The following is a 20,084-nucleotide window of genomic DNA, read 5'->3' as shown; positions in this document are numbered from 1 at the left end:
AGCATTATTTTAAAGTTGTTTTGAGGGGAATGTTGGGAAAGTTTAGCCGGGTTGCTGTCTCTACTTCACCATCTTGGCTCTACCTTCCAATGATGTCTTAATAGTAAAATCCAATAGTCTTTTCTTAATCCTCTACCTTCTTGACTGGTTTATTGACCATTAATTATCTCTTGAATATTCTCCCCTTTCTGGGTTGTCATGACATTACTCTTTCCTGGTTCTTCTATTGTTTGACAATTCTTTCTCCCTTTGATTGCTCGTCACCCATGGATCCTCTTCTTTTCTCGCTCCCTCCACTTCTTTCTTTCTTTCTTTCTTTCTTTCTTTCTTTCTTTCTTTCTTTCTTTCTTTCTTTCTTTCTTTCTTTCTTTCTTTCTTTCTTTCTTTCTTTCTTTCTTTCTTTCTTTTTTGGGGGGGTAGATTTCACCAATTCCATGAGCCTAAATATCATTGTTATATAGATTCATCCCAAATCTATATCCAGCTTCATTGTCTCCCTTGAGTTTCAGGCATGCATCACAAATTGCCTTGTGAACATTTCAAACTGATATTCTAGAGACATCTCAAACTCAACATGTCCAAAGCTAAACCCTCCCCTATTCAAGATGTTCTTCTTTCTGTCACAGGTACCATGATCCTTCCAGTTTCCCAGGTTTATAACTTCAGTATAATCTGCAGCTTTGTACTCTTCTCTCACCCCATGTATCTGAGCAGTTGCCAAATCTTGCCATTTCTGCCTCTATATCATCTCTCACATCTTAGTCCTCTCTACTTTCCTAGCTACTGCCTTATTTTAGAGGTAATGAACCTCTCATCTAGATTATCATAGCAGTTTCCTAATTGGTCTCCCTGCTTCAAGACCCCTCTTATTCCAGTCTATCTTATACCCTGCTACCAGATCTGATGATGCTACTTTTCTACTCTAACTCCAGTGACTTTCTGTTGTCTCCAGGATAAGATAGAAACTTGTCTATTTAACTTTAAAGTGCTTTTCAACCTGCCCCCCCCAACCTATCTTTCTGGCCTTGCTGAATATTACACTACCCATCCACCTCCAACCCTGCTCTGTGATCCAGCCAAATGGACAATCTCTCTGTTTGTCAGAGGCAGCTCCCCATTTCCCTTCTCCCTGCCTTTGCACTGCCCATTCCCCTTCTGTGTAATGCCCATCTTTGTTATCTCTGTTTCATAGAGTCTTTTTCTTCCTTCAAGATGCTTCTCAGGTACTTCTTCTTGTTTGTCCTTCATTATTAAAGAGGACCATGACATCAGGGTGAGGTCATGACTTGCAGTAAATTGGATTTAAGTGAGGGAGGGCTGTGCAAAGACACCAACCTCACTCTCTCTTCCAGAGCCATCTGGGTCCAGTGACAAGATATATATCAGGATGACTGGAGTTGGCCCCAGATGTTTAAGGCAGTTGGGGTTAAATGACTTGCTCAGGGTCACACAGCTAGTAAATGTTTGAGGCGAGATTTGATAAGTCCTCCCAATTTCAGGGTCAGTGCTCTATCCACTGTGACACCTAGATGCACTCAGGGGCTACCTTCTATATGAAACTTTTCCTGATCCCTCCCTCCCCTCAGTTGCTTGTACCCTGCCTTCCAAACTACAGTGTATTTAACTCATTAGTATTTATTCCCTTTATTCAATAGAAATATATACATGGATTTGTTGTCTTCTTCTTTAGAAGGCAAGCTCCAGGTAACCGGAGATTATTGCATTATTTCTATCTCCAACAACAAGCCTTGGGGTGCCTGGTACACAAAAGGCACTTAATAAATACTTGTTGATTGATTGACTCAGCTAAGTCACTAACAAATGACTATTCATTGTTACTGCTTTGTTCTACAGATTTCCTCTTCTGTGACAGACTTCTACACTATGGCTTTGGGGAAGGGTGTGTGTGTGTGTGTGTGTGTGTGTGTGTGTGTGTGTGTGTGAAGCAAGCCCTTGAAAGCATGTTTTCATGATCTTGTTTGCCTTCCAGGAATCCTCCCTGCATTTTGTGTCACCAGCTGAGGTGGCCCTGACACTCCCCCCTGAGGCCTGGAGAGAGCATGTATAAACGGAATGGCCTGATGGCCAATGTTCTGGTCACCTCCGCGACTCCCCAGGTAGGATGCAGGCTGGGGAGGTGACAGGTTGGGGGAGGCAGTGGGGCAGCCATACCTGCTCAGCAGTGCCAGCTTACTTTGGCCTCTAAGGGACTCCCTGCTGCCAGGGGCCATGCTCGGCTGCTGCCTCCTGAACAGAGTTGTGTTTGACTTCAGGCCCCGATGAATGCTGTCATTCTCAGTGCTCAGGCTTCCTCTCCCCCCTCCCCCCCCCACCCCCGGAGCCTGCTACTGCCGGGCTTTGGACAGTTGTTATATTTGGGGGACAGTCTTAAATAAATCAAGCCTTGACTCTCAGTATATTTTTTGAAGTCGCTCATTTCAAATTAAAATAAATATTCACAACTTGTCCACTGTCACGAATGCCATGTTCCATTGAGATGCTAAGAAATAATTGGCATTTACCCAAAGAAACTCTCTGAAGGCTCTGGCCATTTCAGAAGAACACACTACTGATTGTAAATAAGTAGCATATTCCAAAATAGATTGTGATTTTAACTGGCCTCATCTTGTGATTTCCACGGCCTGATCCTTAAAGGCCTGGAACATGAGTGCCCTGCCCACAGTGACCCATGCCAGTGCCACCGTGGCTTCAGTCTCAGGTATCCACATTGTCCATCTGTTATAGCGTAATTGTTGCCCAGAAATGCTCAGGAGGTATTGTGGTCACTGAAGCTCTGTGGGGATTAGTTCCATAGGTCACATATGGTATGCAGCAAATATTCTACACTTTTAAAACTTTTCTAGTTAAAATTACAAAACCCTGACTCTTCCCTCTCCTCTAAATTCCTCTAATTCTACCTCTGTAGTACCATATTCATTCTAGAAGATCACTTCGGCCCTGGAACATGATCACATCTTGGTATCACATCATTCTCTGCCCCTAGGGCCCTTCTCTTTAATTGGAGGTAGAGGGCCCTTCCCAGAATCTCCATTTGAGGAGGGCTCCCAGGCCAGCCATCTCTTCATTTTCTGCAGCTAGGTGGTGCAGTAGATGGAGCACTGGCCCTGGAGTCAAGAGGACCTGAGTTCAAATCTCACCTCAAACACTTACTAGCCATGTGAAACCCTGGGCAAGTCATTTAACCCTAATTGCTTTAAACATCTGGGTCCATCTTCAGTCATCCTGATGTATATCTTGCCACTGGACCCAGATGACTCTGGAGGAGAGAGTGGAGCTATTGACTTTACACAGCCTTTCCTCACTTAAATCCAATTAAGTACAAGTCATGATAACACCCCAATGTCATAGTCCTTTTTGGGAACAAAGGACAAACAACCACCACCACTCTGTACTCTTCTGGACTTCTCTGCCATCCCTCATCAAGGGTGCCTTCTCCACTCCCAACCCTCTTTTTAACTTCGTTTTATATGATTCCTTTCCCACTAGAATGTAAGATTCTTGAGGGCAGGGACTGTCTTTTTATTTTTTAATTTTTGCTTGTATTTGTATTTCCAGTAATTAACACAGTACCTGGCACATAGTAAGTGCTTAAGAAGTGCTTGTTAACTGGCTGACTTGAGCAGAACAGTTCTCATGCCTCCATAAGACAGTCCTTCAGATATTTGAAGACAACTGTCATATCCTCTGGAACCAAATATTCTTAACTTTTTTTGTATGTGTTTGGGCCCCAATCTGGTAAAGTCCATGGACCCTTTCTCAGCATAATTTTTTTAAATGTATAAAAAAATATAGAGAGTTACAAAGGAAACTGATTATATTGAAATATAGTTATAAAAATAATTTAGGAAAAAACCCCAGTTCACAGACTCCAGGTTAAGAACTCCTACTATATTACACACTAAATAGTCACAATTCCCATCAAATAATCTTCTGGTTTCTCTCCTTTGGATACATGACAATTTGTCATTGTCTTTCTTCAAATGTTTCCAGGACTGCACACATGATTCTAGTGGTGGTCTGACTGGGGTAGAAGACTATCACACTGTCATCTTCCTTGCTTTGGATCTCAGTTATTTCTGGTTACTTATACATGGTCACTTGAAATAACCAACCAGAAATCGAGGTGAACCAATTTATCAAGAAACTAACAATTTAAAAAACCTTTTTCATATTGTTTCCCATCTGGATGCTTCCCTCCTCCCCTGCCCTTCTCTTCCCCTGTCCTCACCACCCCCTACCCTTCTCTCTGAGCATGGCCCTTATCTTTTTGGCGGGGGGGGGGGGGGACAATGTGGGCTAAGTGACTTGCCCAGGGCCACACAGCTAGTAAGTGTCAAGTGTCTGAGGCTGGATTTGAACTCAGGTCCTCTTGAATCCAGGGCCAGTGCTTTATCCACTGCACCACCTAACTGCCCCGCCCTTATCTTTTCCATAGGAAGCTTGGTAAGTAAGGATACTCTGGTTCTAATAGAATTGCTGAAACTCCATCATTATCACCACTATCAGATCTCAGCATTTTTCCTGGTCTCAGCCCTAAAGGGGCCCTGTGATTTTCAGTGATTCTGGACTAAGAGGAAGCAGCCCTACAGCAAGTCCTGGGGAAAGTCCTGGACTAGGTGTCAAGAGCCTTGAGTTCAAAGTGCAGGCTCTGCTGGTAACTTATTGTGTGATTATGGACAAAACCACCTGCCCTCTTGGGGTTTCACCTTTTATGGTTCTCTGACTGTACATTATTTGGAGGTGGGAGGGATAGTGGGGATTTTAACACAGGTCATCAACCTCATCATGTCTAACCTTTCTCACCTGACCTGCTGTTTGTCTGCCTTGTACCCGGCACCTATGGGGGAAGGCAGGGGGTATACTTAGTACTAGAACTTGATTCCTTCCAAGGAATTGACTGACTCCCTTTTGGTTTGTATTCTCTTTCACATCAATTACCTAAAATACATCTGCAGTCAAATCTGGTTTTTGTTCATAATAACTATTTAACTTTTGGAGTTCAGAATATTCTATTCAATATAAGACATATTGTTCCTCCAAATTTGGATACAGGTTTCAAAAAAGTCAATTACTAGAGGTTTGCTAAGGTAAATGACCAAAACTCAACTTAAATAATCTAAGTCTTGCATGGGGGTTAGAATTTTGGTCTAAAAAAGGACCCTGTTGGGGGCAGCTAGTGGCTAAGTGGATAAAGCACTGGTCCTGGATTCAGGAGGACCTGAATTCAAGTACAGCCTCAGACACTTGACACTTACTAGCTGTGTGACCCTGGGCAAGTCACTTAACCCTCATTGCCCTGGAAAAAAAAGACCCTGAGCATAGTTGGCATTGCTCATAGGATCATAGATTTAGTATTGGAAGGGACTTTTGAGCAAAGTTTCTTAAATTGTGGGTCATGACCCCATATGGGGTAATGTAACTGAATGTGGGAGTTGTGAAAAATTTGGCAACAGTAAGTAAAAGGTTATGTATATTTATTTTATATACCTATGTACCCGAAGTTGTGTAAAAATTTATCCAAGGAAAAGGGGTTGCGAAAGGAAAAGGTTTAAGAAGTCCTGCTAAAGCAGGTCATGTAATCAATTTCTTTGTCTTACAGAAGAGGAAATTTGAGGCTTAGAGAGATTAAGTGACTTGCCCAAGGTCACAGAGGTAGCAAATAGCAGAGGTGGGATTTTTTTGATATTTAAAAAAAAATTTTTATTCTGAAATTGAGAAATAAAACAAGCCATAACATAGTAGAAAAGGGGAAAAAAGATGATTGTACATGAAACCAAATTCAGAGAAAGAACTGATAAATAGAAGTATGTGTAGAATGGTTTTACATATAAATACAAATTTGTGTCTAATGGTAGCCATCTGTAGGGTGGGGGGAGGATGGAAAAAAGAAAAGGAAAAAGGAAAGTTACATAATAACTTTATTATATATTTAAAAGGAATAGCAAGTTGTACATAATAGACTTGCAGAGGTTGGATTTAAACCCAGGCACTTGAACAAGCTAATGAATAAAAATAGGAGGGTGAAATAAGGTCTTTAAAAAAGCAGAGGTAAGGGAAAGTGAAAATAGTTAGAAAGCAGAATGGTATAGAAAGCTTTTAGGATCAGAGAAAATAGAATTACCAGGGTTCTATGCTTCTCAAGTAGAATGACATCTTGGGACTTCTACCTGGCAGTTTCTTCTTTGATTTAGTTGGAGTATAGGCATACTGCTAATTCTTAATATTGTTTTGGGGAATCCATAGAAATTATAATCATTTTAGTGTGCAAGTCCCTTATTTGCTCAAGTTTCTCATTTGGAAAATAGGTGAGTAGGTGGAAGGAAATGACCTCTAAGGACCATTCCATTTACAATATTCTGTTTTGTGTCCTAAGGTCACTCCTATCTCTAACATTTGGTGTTCTAGGGTTCCTTCTAGCTTCAACATTCTATTTTTTCCCTCCTCTAACATTCTATATTCTAGAGTTGATTACAGCTTTTTTATTCTACAACTTTATGGGATGATATAGATGGAAAAATGTTCAGAAAACATTGGTTGAGTAAGAAAACCCATGGTAAGCAGAAGGCAAGAAGAAGAAAGCAACAAATAGAAAAGCAGCCCAGAGACATTGTGATGGCGAGCCAGCCTGAAACCTGGAAGGGATTTGAGATACCCCTAAAAGTGGGATGAGTTAACCCAGGAGGTGGTTGGTTTCCTTTCAAAAGAGGTCTTGAAGTAATAGGTAGAGAGTGGATCACTTGTTGAAGATGTTGTAGAGGGGAGTATCGTTTAGGTGTGGATTGGAGTAGATGGCCCAAGTCCCTTCCAATTTTAAGATTGGGTGATCCTCATCAAAGTATACTTTGCAATTAGAACTCAGTGCTAAAAGAGCTATTAAGGTTAAATGGTGTTTAGATAACTAAAGGAGAATTTAAAATTTATTGCTCTAAAAATTCCTGTTTCATAAATTCAAAAAAATCAACACCATATAAAATTTAGTGTTGAAGTTATATTTTAAGAAGTTAATTTTTATTTTTGCAGTAAGTTTCAGTTGTTTTAATAGAGCTTAAATCAGCAGCAGGTGGCATAGTGTAGAGAGCATGGGACCTGGAGTCAGTAATACTTATCTTTTCAAAGCTGACCATAGACACTTATTAATTGTGTGATCTTGGACAAGTCACCTAACCCTGTTGGCCTCAGTTCTCTAATCTGTAAAATGAGCTGGAGAAGGAAATGAGAAACCACTCCAGTATCTTTGCCAAGAAAACCCCAAATGGGGTCATGAAGAATCAGACATGACTGAAAATGACTGAACCACAACAAAAAAGTAAAGGGAACATGCTGGTATAGGGAAAAAGAACATTCTACATGGAATCAGGGATGTGGGTTCAAACCCCAGTTTTGCTATTTACTACCTATGTATGCTACAGCAGGTTAACTTGTTGGACTATCTGTTTCCTTCTCTGTACAGTAAGGAGTTTGACCTATTAGGTCATCTCTAAGATCTCTTACAGTTTAGAATCCTATTTGCCTCTGATAAGAGCAAGCTTGCCATGGCGCACTACTGCCACCTGGTGGTACTGTACCAGAATTGTAGGAGCAGTGTTTCTACAAACTTATTATGAAGTGAAAATATTTCTCACACTGTCCGTGCTGTGACCTGGCAGTCAGATTCCTTAAGATTAGACTAACAACTGCACTGCTTGAATTTAATCGGTCTTAATACCCAGGGCCATTTAACAATTTCTCCCCCACCTATATGGAATGAAGCTAGATCATAGATCACAATTCTGTAGCAGCTCAAAGTTTACAAAGTGCTTTACCAAAACAACCCTGTGAAGGAAGGAGTAGAAGTATTATTGTATCTTTTTACAGAAGAGGAAAACGAGACTAAGAGATTAAGGGGCTTGGCTAAAATTTCACAGTTGGTAAGTATAAAATCCAGGGTTAAAACCCACATCACTGACTCTGTTCTTTTCACCATATAATCTGCCTTTTCTGTACCATCCATAGGCTCCAAATTTGGTGGGAGGTGGGAGGCAAACAAACATTAACTATATACCTTTCTTGTAAACTCATTGCAGGAATATTGTAGACAGTATTCCTTTTTGAATATAGAGCTAACTAGATGACTTCTTGTTTTTGTCCTTCATTCTGGAAGAGTGCCATGACAGTGGGGTGATGTCTCATGACTTGCAGTGAATTGGATTTTTAAGTGAGGGAGGGCTGGGCAAAGTCACCAACCACATTCTCTCCTTCTGAACCATCTGGGTCCAGTGACAAAATATGCATCAGGATGACTGGAGATGGCACTGGATGTTTAAGGCAATTAGGGTTAAGTGACTTGCCTAGGGTCACACAGCTAGTACATGTCTGAGGTGAGATTTGGACTAAGATCTTCCTGACTCCAGGGCCAGTGCTTTATCCACTTCACCACCTAGCTACACCAGATGACTTTTTTGGGGCGGGGAGGAGCAGGGCAATGAGGGTTAAGTGATTTGCCCAGGGTCACACAGCTAGTAAGTGTCAAGTGTCTGAGGCCGGATTTGAATTAGTTCTTCCTGAATCCAGGGCTGGTGCTTTATCCACTGCTCTACCTAGCTGCCCCCAACCAGATGACTTTTAAAAATAATTGGTAACAACAATAATAACAACAACTGGCATTTATGTAGCACTTTAAGGTTTACAAAATACAAATATTCTCTCATTTGACCACAACAGCCTCAGAGGTAGGTGCTATTATTATCATCCCTATTTCACCAAGGAAACCGAGGCTGAGATAGGTTAAATGACTTGTCCAGGGTCACACAGCTAGAAAGTATGTGAAGGTGGATTTGAATTCAGGTATTTCTGGCTCCAGATATAGCAGTCAATCCCCTGAGCTACCTAGCTGACTTCTGAGATCTCTTCACTTTGTGAGAGTCTGGTTTTGTGAACAAAATGTTGGAGCTTGGGGCAGCTAGGTGGCGCAGTGGATAGAGCACCGGCCCTGGAGTCAGGAGTACATGAGTTCAAATTTGACCTCAGACACTTAACACTTACTAGCTGTGTGATCCTGGGTAAGTCACTTAACCCCAATTGTCTCACTTTAAAAAATGTTGGAGCTTTCAGAGATTTTAACAATAATCTAATACAACCACTACCTCTATTTTATAGATAAGAAAACTGAGCCCTGGTGAGGTTGTTTGATTTCTTAAGGTAGCACAAGCTAGTTATTGAAAGATCTTGGGACTAAAAAAATCGAGGTCTAGCAACCTTTGTACTAACTCATGCTGAAGAGGCCGTTTCGATGGGTTGGGCCTTTTGCTCAGGTACTTGCTCACAGGGAAAATATATAGTAAGAGAGAGAACTTGGAGGTTTCTAATCTGTTCTGTGGTACCAGTTGGAGTAGGGAATGGTATTTGGTATTTGAAGGAGAGATGAATAAATAAGAAAGCATGAAAAGACTTCCGGGAACAATGAAAACTTAACCTGCCTAGAAAATTCACTAGCCACAGAGGCTGTCTGTGATACTAATGTGAGAACTTTTGGCAAGGACCACAGATCTGAGGGACAATTCATAGAATACAATCCTAGTACTAGAAGAGATCTTGTAATATAGAACATTAGAGCTGGAAGGGCCATGACATGGACAGTTAGAGGTGAGAAAGACCTTAGAATGCAAAATGTTAGAACATAGAATATAAGATGGGTGGTTACAGTTACTATACCCATTTAACAGATGAAATTATAGACTATCAGAACTCAGAAGAACCTTAGAACATAGAATTTTAAAAGAAAGAGCATAGATTTTCTGAGTTGGATGGGACATTAGAACATAGGATGTTAGAATAAGGAACAAAGAATGGTAGAAATGGAAAAGAACCTTGGAACATAGAATGTTAGAAACAGAACCTCAGAGCATAGAATATTAGAACATAAAATATACATAGAATATAGAAGGGACCTCACAACAAACTACTCCCTTCCCCCATTGAGAAAGAATTTTTTGTCTTAGTGTCCTAGTCATTAAAGTGTTTTGCTGCCTCAGTGGTAAGCATTCTTTTTTTTTTTTTTTTTAATACAGTGGGCTCTTTTGTGTGTATTTGTATGATACCAGGCTAGTGAAATTCACTGGCTTCAGCTGCTGTCCACATCTCTAACCTCACATTTCTCAGCTGTTGACTATTGGGTTTCCTTGCTAGCCTGAATACACTGTAGTCTCCAGTAAGCCTGCACACTTCCCCCCCCCCCAAATGCTGCCATTTTGGAATGTGTGAAGCAAGAAGGAATAAATGCAAGCAAATTCCCTAAGTCCCAGTCCAGACTGGTGAGGTTAATGGAAACCTCACCAAAGCCATCCCTCTGAGTTAGGAGGAATAAAGTCATTTATTAATTGGAGCCTTCTCTTTGGGGGAGGAGGGATAGAAAAAGGCTGCTCCCAAGGATGGTATGAGTAATGCCCCAAGATCCCCACAACTGTGGGTTCTGGGCAGGCAACATTTGAGATTTTAACCCAATATTTTATAGGAAACTCTGTTTATTTGAATCTCCTTTAAAATGCACTATTCACAGTACTCCTATTAATCTAAGCTATTCTAATAAAGATATCTTTCACTCTGAGCTCCCTAACCAATGTGCTGCACCTCCTTTTGCCAACAAACAGGCTTTTAATTTCAAGAGAGAGCTTTTGCTCGCCACATAAATGCTATTTCTAACAGTAACTTGCCTTGTGTTTTGTGTAACATTTTCCAGACTGATTTCGAGTTTAAATACAACACATACACAAAAAGATTTAAGCCAGGCTGTATTTGACAGATATAAAGTTACTAATCCTTTCCCAAGGCCTCCAGACAGTTTTCCCCCTTTTAGAGAATAGGAGGGAGAAACTTGTATCAGTTGGGTCACAGAATCATAAAATGTCAGAACTGGAAAGGGACTTTAAGCCTTAGAAGGATGCAACGTGGTATAGAGGAAAATATACAGGATATGAAGTCAGTGGACCTGAGTTGAATCTTGCTTCTACTTTTTGCAACCTCCGTGACCTTACACAAGCCTTCATTTTTTTTTTTCTCATTTGTGAAATGAGGGTGTTGGACTGTACGATAAGCTCTAAAATCTCATCATTCCTGTGAATGTTAGGATACCTTGTCAGAGCTGGAAGGGAATTTAGAACATAGAATGTTATAGCCTAGACTACAGAATATTAGTGTGGGAAGCACTCTGATAACATGAGATAGCAGGGCTAGAAGGGCCCTTAAAGGCTTTCCAGTCAACCAGTTCATTTTAAAGATGGGGAAATAGAGAACTGGAGAGATGAAGCGACTTCCTCAAAGTCACGCAGCTAGTAAAGAACAAAGCTGGGCTTCAAATCCAGTTCTTTGGCAATCGTATCATATGCTTTCTCTACAATAGGCATCAAATGCCACACCTCCTCACTTGGTGGGTCCAGTCCAGGAGAGTTAAGAAGTCACAAATAGGGGCAGCTAGATGGTGCAGTGGTTAAAGCACCGGCCCTGAATTCAGGAGTACCTGAGTTCAAATCCAGCCTCAGACACTTGATACTTACTAGCTGTGTGACCGTGGGCAAGTCACTTAACCCCCATTGCCTAAAAAAAAAAAAAAAAAAAAGAAGTCACGAATTTGGGGGCACTTGCTGTACTAAGACACTTTCGTGACACCTCTTTTCCTTTTGCAGGGCAGCAGCAGCTCAGACTCTCTGGAAGGACGGAGCTGTGACTACGCCAGTAAAAGCTATGATGCCGTTGTGTTTGATGTATTGAAAGTAACTCCTGAGGAGTTTGCTGTAAGTAGAATATAACTCATAGCAGGGAATTTATGATATGGGGGGGGGTGGGATGTGGGACAGATCATTAGAGGAGGCTATATAATTTTAGGAACAGCTCACGTTTCTATAATGCTTTAAGGTTTACAAAACGTTTTTCTCCCAACCAGCATGTGAGGTGAATAGCACCTATATTACTGTCCCCACATTACACAGGAGAAAATGCAGAGAGCTTAAGTCACTTAACCATGCACATATAGTTAATGTCAGAGCTGGAATTTGATTCTACATAGCCCCATTTTTAAGCCTGGTGCTCTCTGAGCTCACTCGCTTCTCTATGCTAATGAGTTCCTTGACAACATTAATTAGCGATTACATTTTTAAGGCCTGTAATTAAAAAAAAAAACTATGATGTTACCTCTTTTTCTGCAAGTAAGGTACCAATGGTATCACAAAAATCACATAATTTCAGAGCTGGAATGGACCCCAGAAGACATGTGATCCAACCTGTATCTGAACAGAAATCCCCTCAGTGACACTGCAGGCATCTAAAGGAAGTCTCCTCATCACACCTTTGAACAGCTCTAATTGTAAAGAAGTTTTTCTTTTTATATCAAGCTCAAATCTACCTCTCGGCAGCTTCACCCATTGTGCCTGGTTCAGCCCTCTGGGGCCAAGCAGAACAAGTCTAATCACTCGGCCATGTGGAATTCCTTAAAATACTTGAAGATAGTAATCATTCCCTTCCTTCTCTTAAGCCTTCTCTTCTCTAGGATAAACATCCTTAATTCCTCCAACTGATCCTCCTGTGACACGTGGTGTCTGGTCCTTTCAGTCTCCTTCCACCAGTGTCCTTCTCCCACTGTTCAGAACCAGTGGTCTTCCCAGAACTTCACATGAATTACTCCATATGAGGCCTGACCAGGGGAGAGGGTATCTGCACTACCACATTGCTCACCCTGCATATTATGCCTTTCCTAATGTAATTCAAGATGTCCTGTTCTTGACCCATATGAGCTTTTAGGCCATTAAAACACCAAGATATTTTGCATACAATATTTTGTTTTTCTCTTTTTGTCCTTTTTCTACTTGCTGTTCATATTTATTTATTTATTTATTCATTCATTCATTCATTCATTCATTCATGCACTAATTTATTTATTTATTTATTTTTGTGTGAGGCACTTGGGGTTAAGTGACTTGCCCAAGGTCACACAGCTAGTAAGTGTTAAGTGTCTGAGGCCAGATTTGAACTCAGGTGGTCCTGAATCCAGGGCTGGTGCTCTTATCCACTGCATCATCTAGCTGCCCCTTGATGTTCATTTTTTGGATCCCAAGAATACGACTTTACGTTTTCAAAAGTTATTAAATTTTATTTCATATTATTAGATTCAGCAGAACAATCTAGCCTGTCATCCAAATATTGGTTGCCCTTCTTAGTGTCATGTATTATGCCATTTGAAAAGCACACATATAAAGTACTTTGAAAACCTTAAAATGTTATATCAGTACAATTATTGTGATGATGACAATGATGATGATGTCATCTATACCTTTATCTAAGTCACTGATGAAATTGTTGACTAGCAGAGGGCCTAGGACAGATTGCTGTTTACTTCACAAGAGATTACCAAGTTGATGGGGACCCTTCTAATAATAACTTTTTGTATCCCGTTCTTCATAAAATAATGATAATGATAATAATAATAATAATAATAGACATTTCTATAGTGCTTTAAAATTTTCCATGTCCTTCATCCTTCATTTTCTCATTTGGGTCTGCCTAACATTGCTATCATCTTGTTCAAGGATAACATAAGAGGCTTCATCAAAGGCTTGGCTGAAACATAGGTCTCCTCCTTCCTTCCTTCCTTCCTTCCTTCCTTCCTTCCTTCCTTCCTTCCTTCCTTCCTTCCTTCCTTCCTTCCTTCCTTCCTTCCTTCCTTCCTTCCTTCCTTCCTTCCTTCCTTCCTTCCTTTTTGTGGGGCAGTGAGGCTTAAGTGACTTGCCCAGAGTCACACAGCTAGTAAGTTATCAAGTGTCTGAGGCCAGATTTGAACTCAGGTCCTCCTGAATCCAAGGCTGGTGCTCTATCCACTGTGCCGTCTAGCTGCCCCTCCACCATCTTCCCTCATCTATCTGTATAGCAACCCTGTCAAAAAAAGGAAATGAGATCAGTCTGGTAGTGTAGTGCAGGAAATGAAGCTAGAGTAAGAAGATCTGCATTTGAGTCCCAACAGTGCCACCTACTACTTGTATGACCATGGCAAAGTTACTTCATTAACTTGGTCCTCATTTCCCTCATATGTAAAACGAAGGAGTTGAATTGGAGGAGCTCTAGTATTCTGACCTGCTCTTGGTGGAGCCCCTTTGGTTATTAGTGCTCACTGCTACTTCCCTTCCTGCAAATACTCATATATCACCTCTTTAATAAATGTGATCTAGAATTTTGCCAAGAATTGAAGTCAAGCTCACTGTCTTACATATAGGAGACTCAACCTTTTGGAAAATTGGGATGATGTTTTCCTGGTTCTAGACTTATGACACTTCTATTCTCCACAGTTTTTCAAAGATAATTTACAATGCCTCCGTTATCACATGGTCCAGTTTTTTCATCTGGGCCTGGGCCTGATGTCTTGAAATTCACTGATGGCAACTAGGTGCTATCTTACAGTCTTATTTTTTCAGTCTCAACTTTTTGGTCATCATTTTTATTCAATTCTCAGTCCAAATAGCATTCTCTTTGATAGAAAAAATAGAAGCAAAATAAGAGCTGAATAGTTTTGTCTTGTTTCCATCATCCATTAGAATCATTTTATCCACCACCTCAAGTTGTGATTCTATCTCTCCTTTTATTGTTCTCTTATCTTCAATATCACAATTATTTTTTAAAAAGCCCTTTTCATGGTTCTTAGCATTTATCATGAGCTTCTGTTCCTTACTTCCAATCTCTCAATCTCTGTCTCTGTCTTTCTCTGTCTCTGTCTGTCTCTTCCTCCTCTTTCTTTCAGGACTCATGCCACTACTGATCAGTACAAAAGTTCTGACCTGCTCTGTTTCAGACCCCAGATCATTCACCCCTCCTTAGGCAACCTGGTAGTTTTTTGATGCTGGAGGCTCACATTATTGATACCTAACTTAGTTCATATGAGCATAGCCCATTACAGCTCAAAACCCCTGAGGTTAAGAGATCCACTAGCCTTGGGCTCCCCACCAGCTGTTCCACCATGGCTGACTTCTTGACATTGTTCTTTTTTTTGTTTTTGTTTTTGCAGGGCAATGAGAGTTAAGTGACTTGCCCAGGGTCACACAGCTAGTAAGTATCAAATGTCTGAGGCTGGATTTGAACTCAGGTCCTCCTGAATCCAGGGCCAGTGCTCTATCCACTGTGCCTCCTAGCTGCCCCTGACATTGTTCTTGTAGGACTGTACCACTCTCCTATAACAATACCTAATATTTATATAAAATTTGCAAAGCATTTTACATGTATCTCATTTGATTTGATCTTCACAAAAACCTTGTGATATAGGTATCATTATTATCCCTATTATACAGATGAGTAAATTGAGTCTAAGTCACTTGACCAAATCACTCAACTAGTAAGTGTTTGAAGTGGTATTAAAATTCAGATCCTGGGGGCAGCTAGGTGGCGCAGTGGATAGAGCACCAGCCCTGGAGTCAGGAGTACCTGAGTTCAAATCTGGCCTCAGACACTTAACACTTACTAGCTGTGTGACCCTGGGCAAGTCACTTAACCCCAATTGCCTCACTAACAAAAAAAAAAAATATTCAGATCCTTCTTTCTCCAAGACTGGCTCCCTATCTGATATGCCATCTAACTGCATCTTCTCTATTTGCCTCTCTGTGTGTTTATTTTCTGAATGAATCTTAAAAATCTAAATTAGCTGTTGAGTTCCCTGTGTATCCTCATTGGTTCCTTTGGACTGTTGCACCTTTTCTTCTTCATTTGTATTTGTGACATTAAAATTTCCTTCTTGAGAGCTTTCCATTATTCTTGTCCTGTCTCCCCTGTAGAATTTTAGCCCAGAGAATCCTCCTACCTCTGCTTTACCTGGGAAGTGTTTGCAGTCCACTCTCCTGAGATCTAAGGCATCTGTCTGCCTATGCCTAATTTTCTGCTCTTCTATCATCCAAGATGGAGTGGTCATGTCCTCGCAAGGTTTCATTGTTTCTACTACAGTGAACAGTTCCTTATTACTAGTCAGAGTCATTTTCAAAATAGCAATTCCCTTCATAATTTCCTGCAGTGTTTGAAGAATGAAATGATCATTTAGATGAGTCAGGGGTTTGGCGAGAAGCATCAGCAGATGTCTGGCTAGCTGATGCCTTCCATCAGTGAGGTATCATTCCTTTGTGCCAAATTTATGATCTGTTTCTTATTTTCCCCCTTTGTCCAGGTATCCTGTAATATATTCTCGTAACAAGATTCCTTCTGGTTTTGTCTTCATTGGATCCCCACCCAAATGTTCTCTACTGTGCTACCCTTCTGGTTCCTGGATTTCTTTCAATGGATACTTCTGTGGCATAAAATGTAATGGGTTGAAAACTCCATTAAATATATTCTCAACCCATTGAACAGACTCATGTGTTAACAGTATGAGATGGGCTAGCCCTAACAGGCCTCTTAACCTGGAACTAACTCAACTCTGGACTCTGTCCTCAGACTTTATTCTGGGGGCAATGCTTTTATTGGCCAGAGCTTAAAAATGGTGGATCTCAGTCAGTCTTGTGCTGGTAAATATTTAACAACCAGATCTCCAGGGGAAAAATATGCACAACATACTTTAAAGTATAATTTTCCTATAATTATTAGTATTTTCTCTTCTATCATTTTCTTAAGTCTAGACACTAACAAAAACAAATCAAGCAACAGTTTGTAGTGTCTGCTGATTTCCAAGGTGTAAATTTTCACACTGAAAATTAAACAATTATCTCTCATGAGGCAGTATGAGGTGTCTCCAGCATACTCCTAATCTTAGTGATTTGTGGGTTCAGTTCAAGCTATTTGGTGTACGTGTTCTTTTTTCACACATGTACATACATACAGGTACATTCCTTTGCTTACATAATACATATATAATTCATTTTATGGTGCTTAGGGCCAGTCTCTTGCCTTTCCGGGAACACACATATTTAGTCACATAGGTACACACACCCCAAAATCAGCCTTTCAATGATTATCATAGGATCTTAGATCTAGAGCTGGAAGGGACCCAGGGGCCCAACCTTCTCCTTTTACAGATGAGCAAACGGACTCTTTCCATTGTACTAGGACTCATGCTTGTAGATATGTTGGATTAATGGCAGATTCTAACCCCAAAGCCAGTAGACCTGGCATTGAGTTTAGAAAATGAATTTTCTCTTTAGTTACTCACGGTACCCAAGGGCATTCATGCCTATGACAGAGTTTTTTTTTTTCATCACATGCAATTATTAACTTTATTTCTTCATCTGTTCATTCATTCATTGGTTAGTTTATTTATACATTAATTAATTCATCTATTTAATTTTTTATTTTGAGCCTGGGTCTCTCTAGCTTAATTAAGCTGGAAGTGCAGTGGATGCTCATGGGCCTGACCCTGCTGCTGATCAGCACAGAAGTTTTGTCCTGCTCCACTTGTCCTGCTTACCATAAGGGTGTTCAACTTAGCATAGGCACCTGAGCAGCTTTAGCCCTGCTTTAGTTTAGAACTCCTGAGCTCGAGAGATCCACCACCTCCAGCCTCCCCCAGTAGTTGGGATTACACTTGTGTGCCACCATGTCCGGCAATCTGTTGGCTTTACAACTTACTCTTGACTCAGTGGGTGATCATGAACAGGCCGCCTAACCTCTCTTAGTTTCAGTTTATCTGTCTGTAAAATGAGAGGCCTAGATCAGATGTTTTGGCTCTGACAGTCTTTGAGTAGAGCCCTCTGACTCAGTCCAGATGTATTCAGAGGATGAATGGATGAGTATAATGCTGACATTCTGTACTTGGGCAACTGATTTTTTTTTGAACCCAACTATAGGTCTTTAAACTTATTCATGATATAATTCATCTAATTAGATCCAGCCCATATTCTAGACTGCTGAGATTGTTTGGATCCTACTCTAACATCTTAGTTATCTCTCCCTGCTTTGTGCCATCTGCAAATTTGCTAAGCATGTCTTCTATGCCTTTTTCCAAATCACTGATTTTTTTTTTTTAAGTTTATACCTTCCTCCCCAGTGACCGTCACCCTGTATCTTTTGGCTTCACTGTGAAATGTTGAGGCAAAAAAAATCCCTAATGATTTTTGCTCAACCATGCTGTTTTTATCTGTTCCATTTTTTGGGGGTGGTGGTGAGGGGAGAGTCATATGAGGAAAGGACTCCTTTGTGGTTTCCAATATCAACTTCCTGTTTTATTTCCTGCCTGAATTCCAGGGATAGGCATGAATAGCAGTTTCTGCCAGCTCTCATTCTGTGGGCTTGGGCCAACTAATCCATCATATGGCTGGCCACTGGGAAGAAACTCAGGAATAAAGTGGAGGGAGGGAAGGAGAGAGGGGGGGAGGGAAAGAGAGGGACAGAGACAGAGACACACAGAGAGACAGACAGAGACAGAGACAGAAAGAGTATGAGTGAGTAAGAGAGAGCACTAGCTAGCTCCTGCAGAATTGGAAGTTCCTTTCCTCACTCTGGCAGACCATTGGTTCTTTTCCTCTCTGAGGATATACACAGCCTATGCCCATGTCCAGAGAGGGGGAAATAATGACAAAAGGGATGAAAAGTATTTCTGAGATGACTTGATTCTAATCTCAAGTGCTGTATTCTACTTCATCTGCAGTGCACAATGCATTAGAAAGAGCACTGGACCTGGCCTTAGGAAGATCGGGGTTTAAATCTCTGAGACTTAGTTTTTTCAACTATAGAATGGGGCTAACTACTATTTCTCTTTTAATTTGTTATTTTATTTTCCACTGACATGTAAAGACAATTTTCAGCATTCATTTTTTGAAAGGTTTTGAGTTTCAAATTTTTCTCCCTCTCTCCCTCCCTCCTCTCTCCCCTCCCCAAGATGGCATGCAATCTGCTATGGATTTTAAATTGCACAACCTATTTCACAGAGTTGTTATGAGGAAACTGTTAGGTAAACCTTAAAGCATTTCATAAATGTTAATTATTACATATCTGTGGAGTGGAGTTAATAATATTTATACACATATATAGCCTACATCAGATTATAATGATCATATTGTTATGTGGTGGAGAGAGCATTGAAATTAGGAGTTTGAAGTCAGGAGACTCAGATTTATTTATTTCCCCAGCTCAGCTGTATGACCTTGAAGCAAGTCCCTTAATTTCTTTAAGCCTCTGTTTCTTCCTCTGTAAAGTAAGGTGGTTGGACTAAATGATCTCAAAGGTCCCTTTCAGTGTTGGCAGAATGTGGTTATATGAAATGAGTGCTTCTAAAAAGCATGATATAAATACAGGAAGCAAGGTGTGGCATGGTAGGCCCGGAGTCAGGAAGATGTGAATTCCAATCCTGCCTTAGACCTGTATTAATTGTGTGACCTTGGGCCAGTCACTTAACTTCTATTTGTGCCAATTTCCCCATTTGTATGATGAGGATAATAATAATAACACCTACTTTCCAGGGTTGTTGTGAGGATCAAATGAGATAATATTTGTAAAGCATTTTGCAAACTTTAAAGCACTATGTAAATGCTGTTATTATAAAGCACTCATCAATATGAGCATTCTCTAGAATTTCAGGTGATCATTAGTATGGGGCTATCAGATGTTGCAGATGGATAAGAACAGTGCAGGGCTTTTAAAATTTTTTTGCAGAGGGAGGGTGGTGTTTTGGAAAGACTGCTTATCTTAGAGTCAGAATATTGGCTCTGAGTCCCAACTGTGCTATTTGTTAGCTTATGTGAATTTGGGTGAGTCATATCTCTTCTCCAAGTGTTAGTTTATTCACCTGTAGAATGGGATGTTAAGTTTTGTACTCCCAACTTTAACTGGAAAGCACATTAGTCTCACCAAGCTCAAGCTTCTGATAGCCCAGAGGCCTGGACCTGTGCTCCCATTGCTACTGGGTTGACTGCCTTGTCTTACCTGGATTCCTAGACTCATGGTTCCCATGGGTTGGGTTTCTGGGCCAGAGAGGAGATTGCACTCCCTGAAACTAGAGTGGAAATGAACAAGTGAAAAGGCCAAAGTCTCAGGCTTGTTTTCCAGGGCCACATGGCCTAAGGTATGGAGGGGAAGAGTTGACCCTCAGGCCCTCTCCCCTTCCTGTGTGGTGTGAGTGAAACAGTCCTTTACCCTCA

The 20,084-nt window shown here is 40.7% G+C and overlaps 1 protein-coding gene across 2 annotated transcripts in view; it reads left to right on the top strand.

Moving 5' to 3' along the window:
* RALGPS1 (Ral GEF with PH domain and SH3 binding motif 1) overlaps positions 1-20,084 on the top strand; it is a 632,069-nt gene that overhangs the window by 94,319 nt on the left and 517,666 nt on the right. For both annotated transcript variants that reach the window (XM_043981906.1, XM_043981905.1), the window contains exons 3-4: positions 1,991-2,117; positions 11,679-11,786. In XM_043981906.1, coding sequence (XP_043837841.1) covers positions 2,061-2,117; positions 11,679-11,786 — 165 coding nt within the window. In that variant the 5' untranslated portion in view covers positions 1,991-2,060. The remainder of the gene's footprint in view (positions 1-1,990; positions 2,118-11,678; positions 11,787-20,084) is intronic.

The sequence above is a fragment of the Dromiciops gliroides genome, chromosome 2 (assembly GCF_019393635.1).
Source record: "Dromiciops gliroides isolate mDroGli1 chromosome 2, mDroGli1.pri, whole genome shotgun sequence".
Lineage (NCBI taxonomy): Eukaryota > Metazoa > Chordata > Mammalia > Microbiotheria > Microbiotheriidae > Dromiciops > Dromiciops gliroides.
This window is presented reverse-complemented; position numbering and strand designations above follow the sequence as displayed.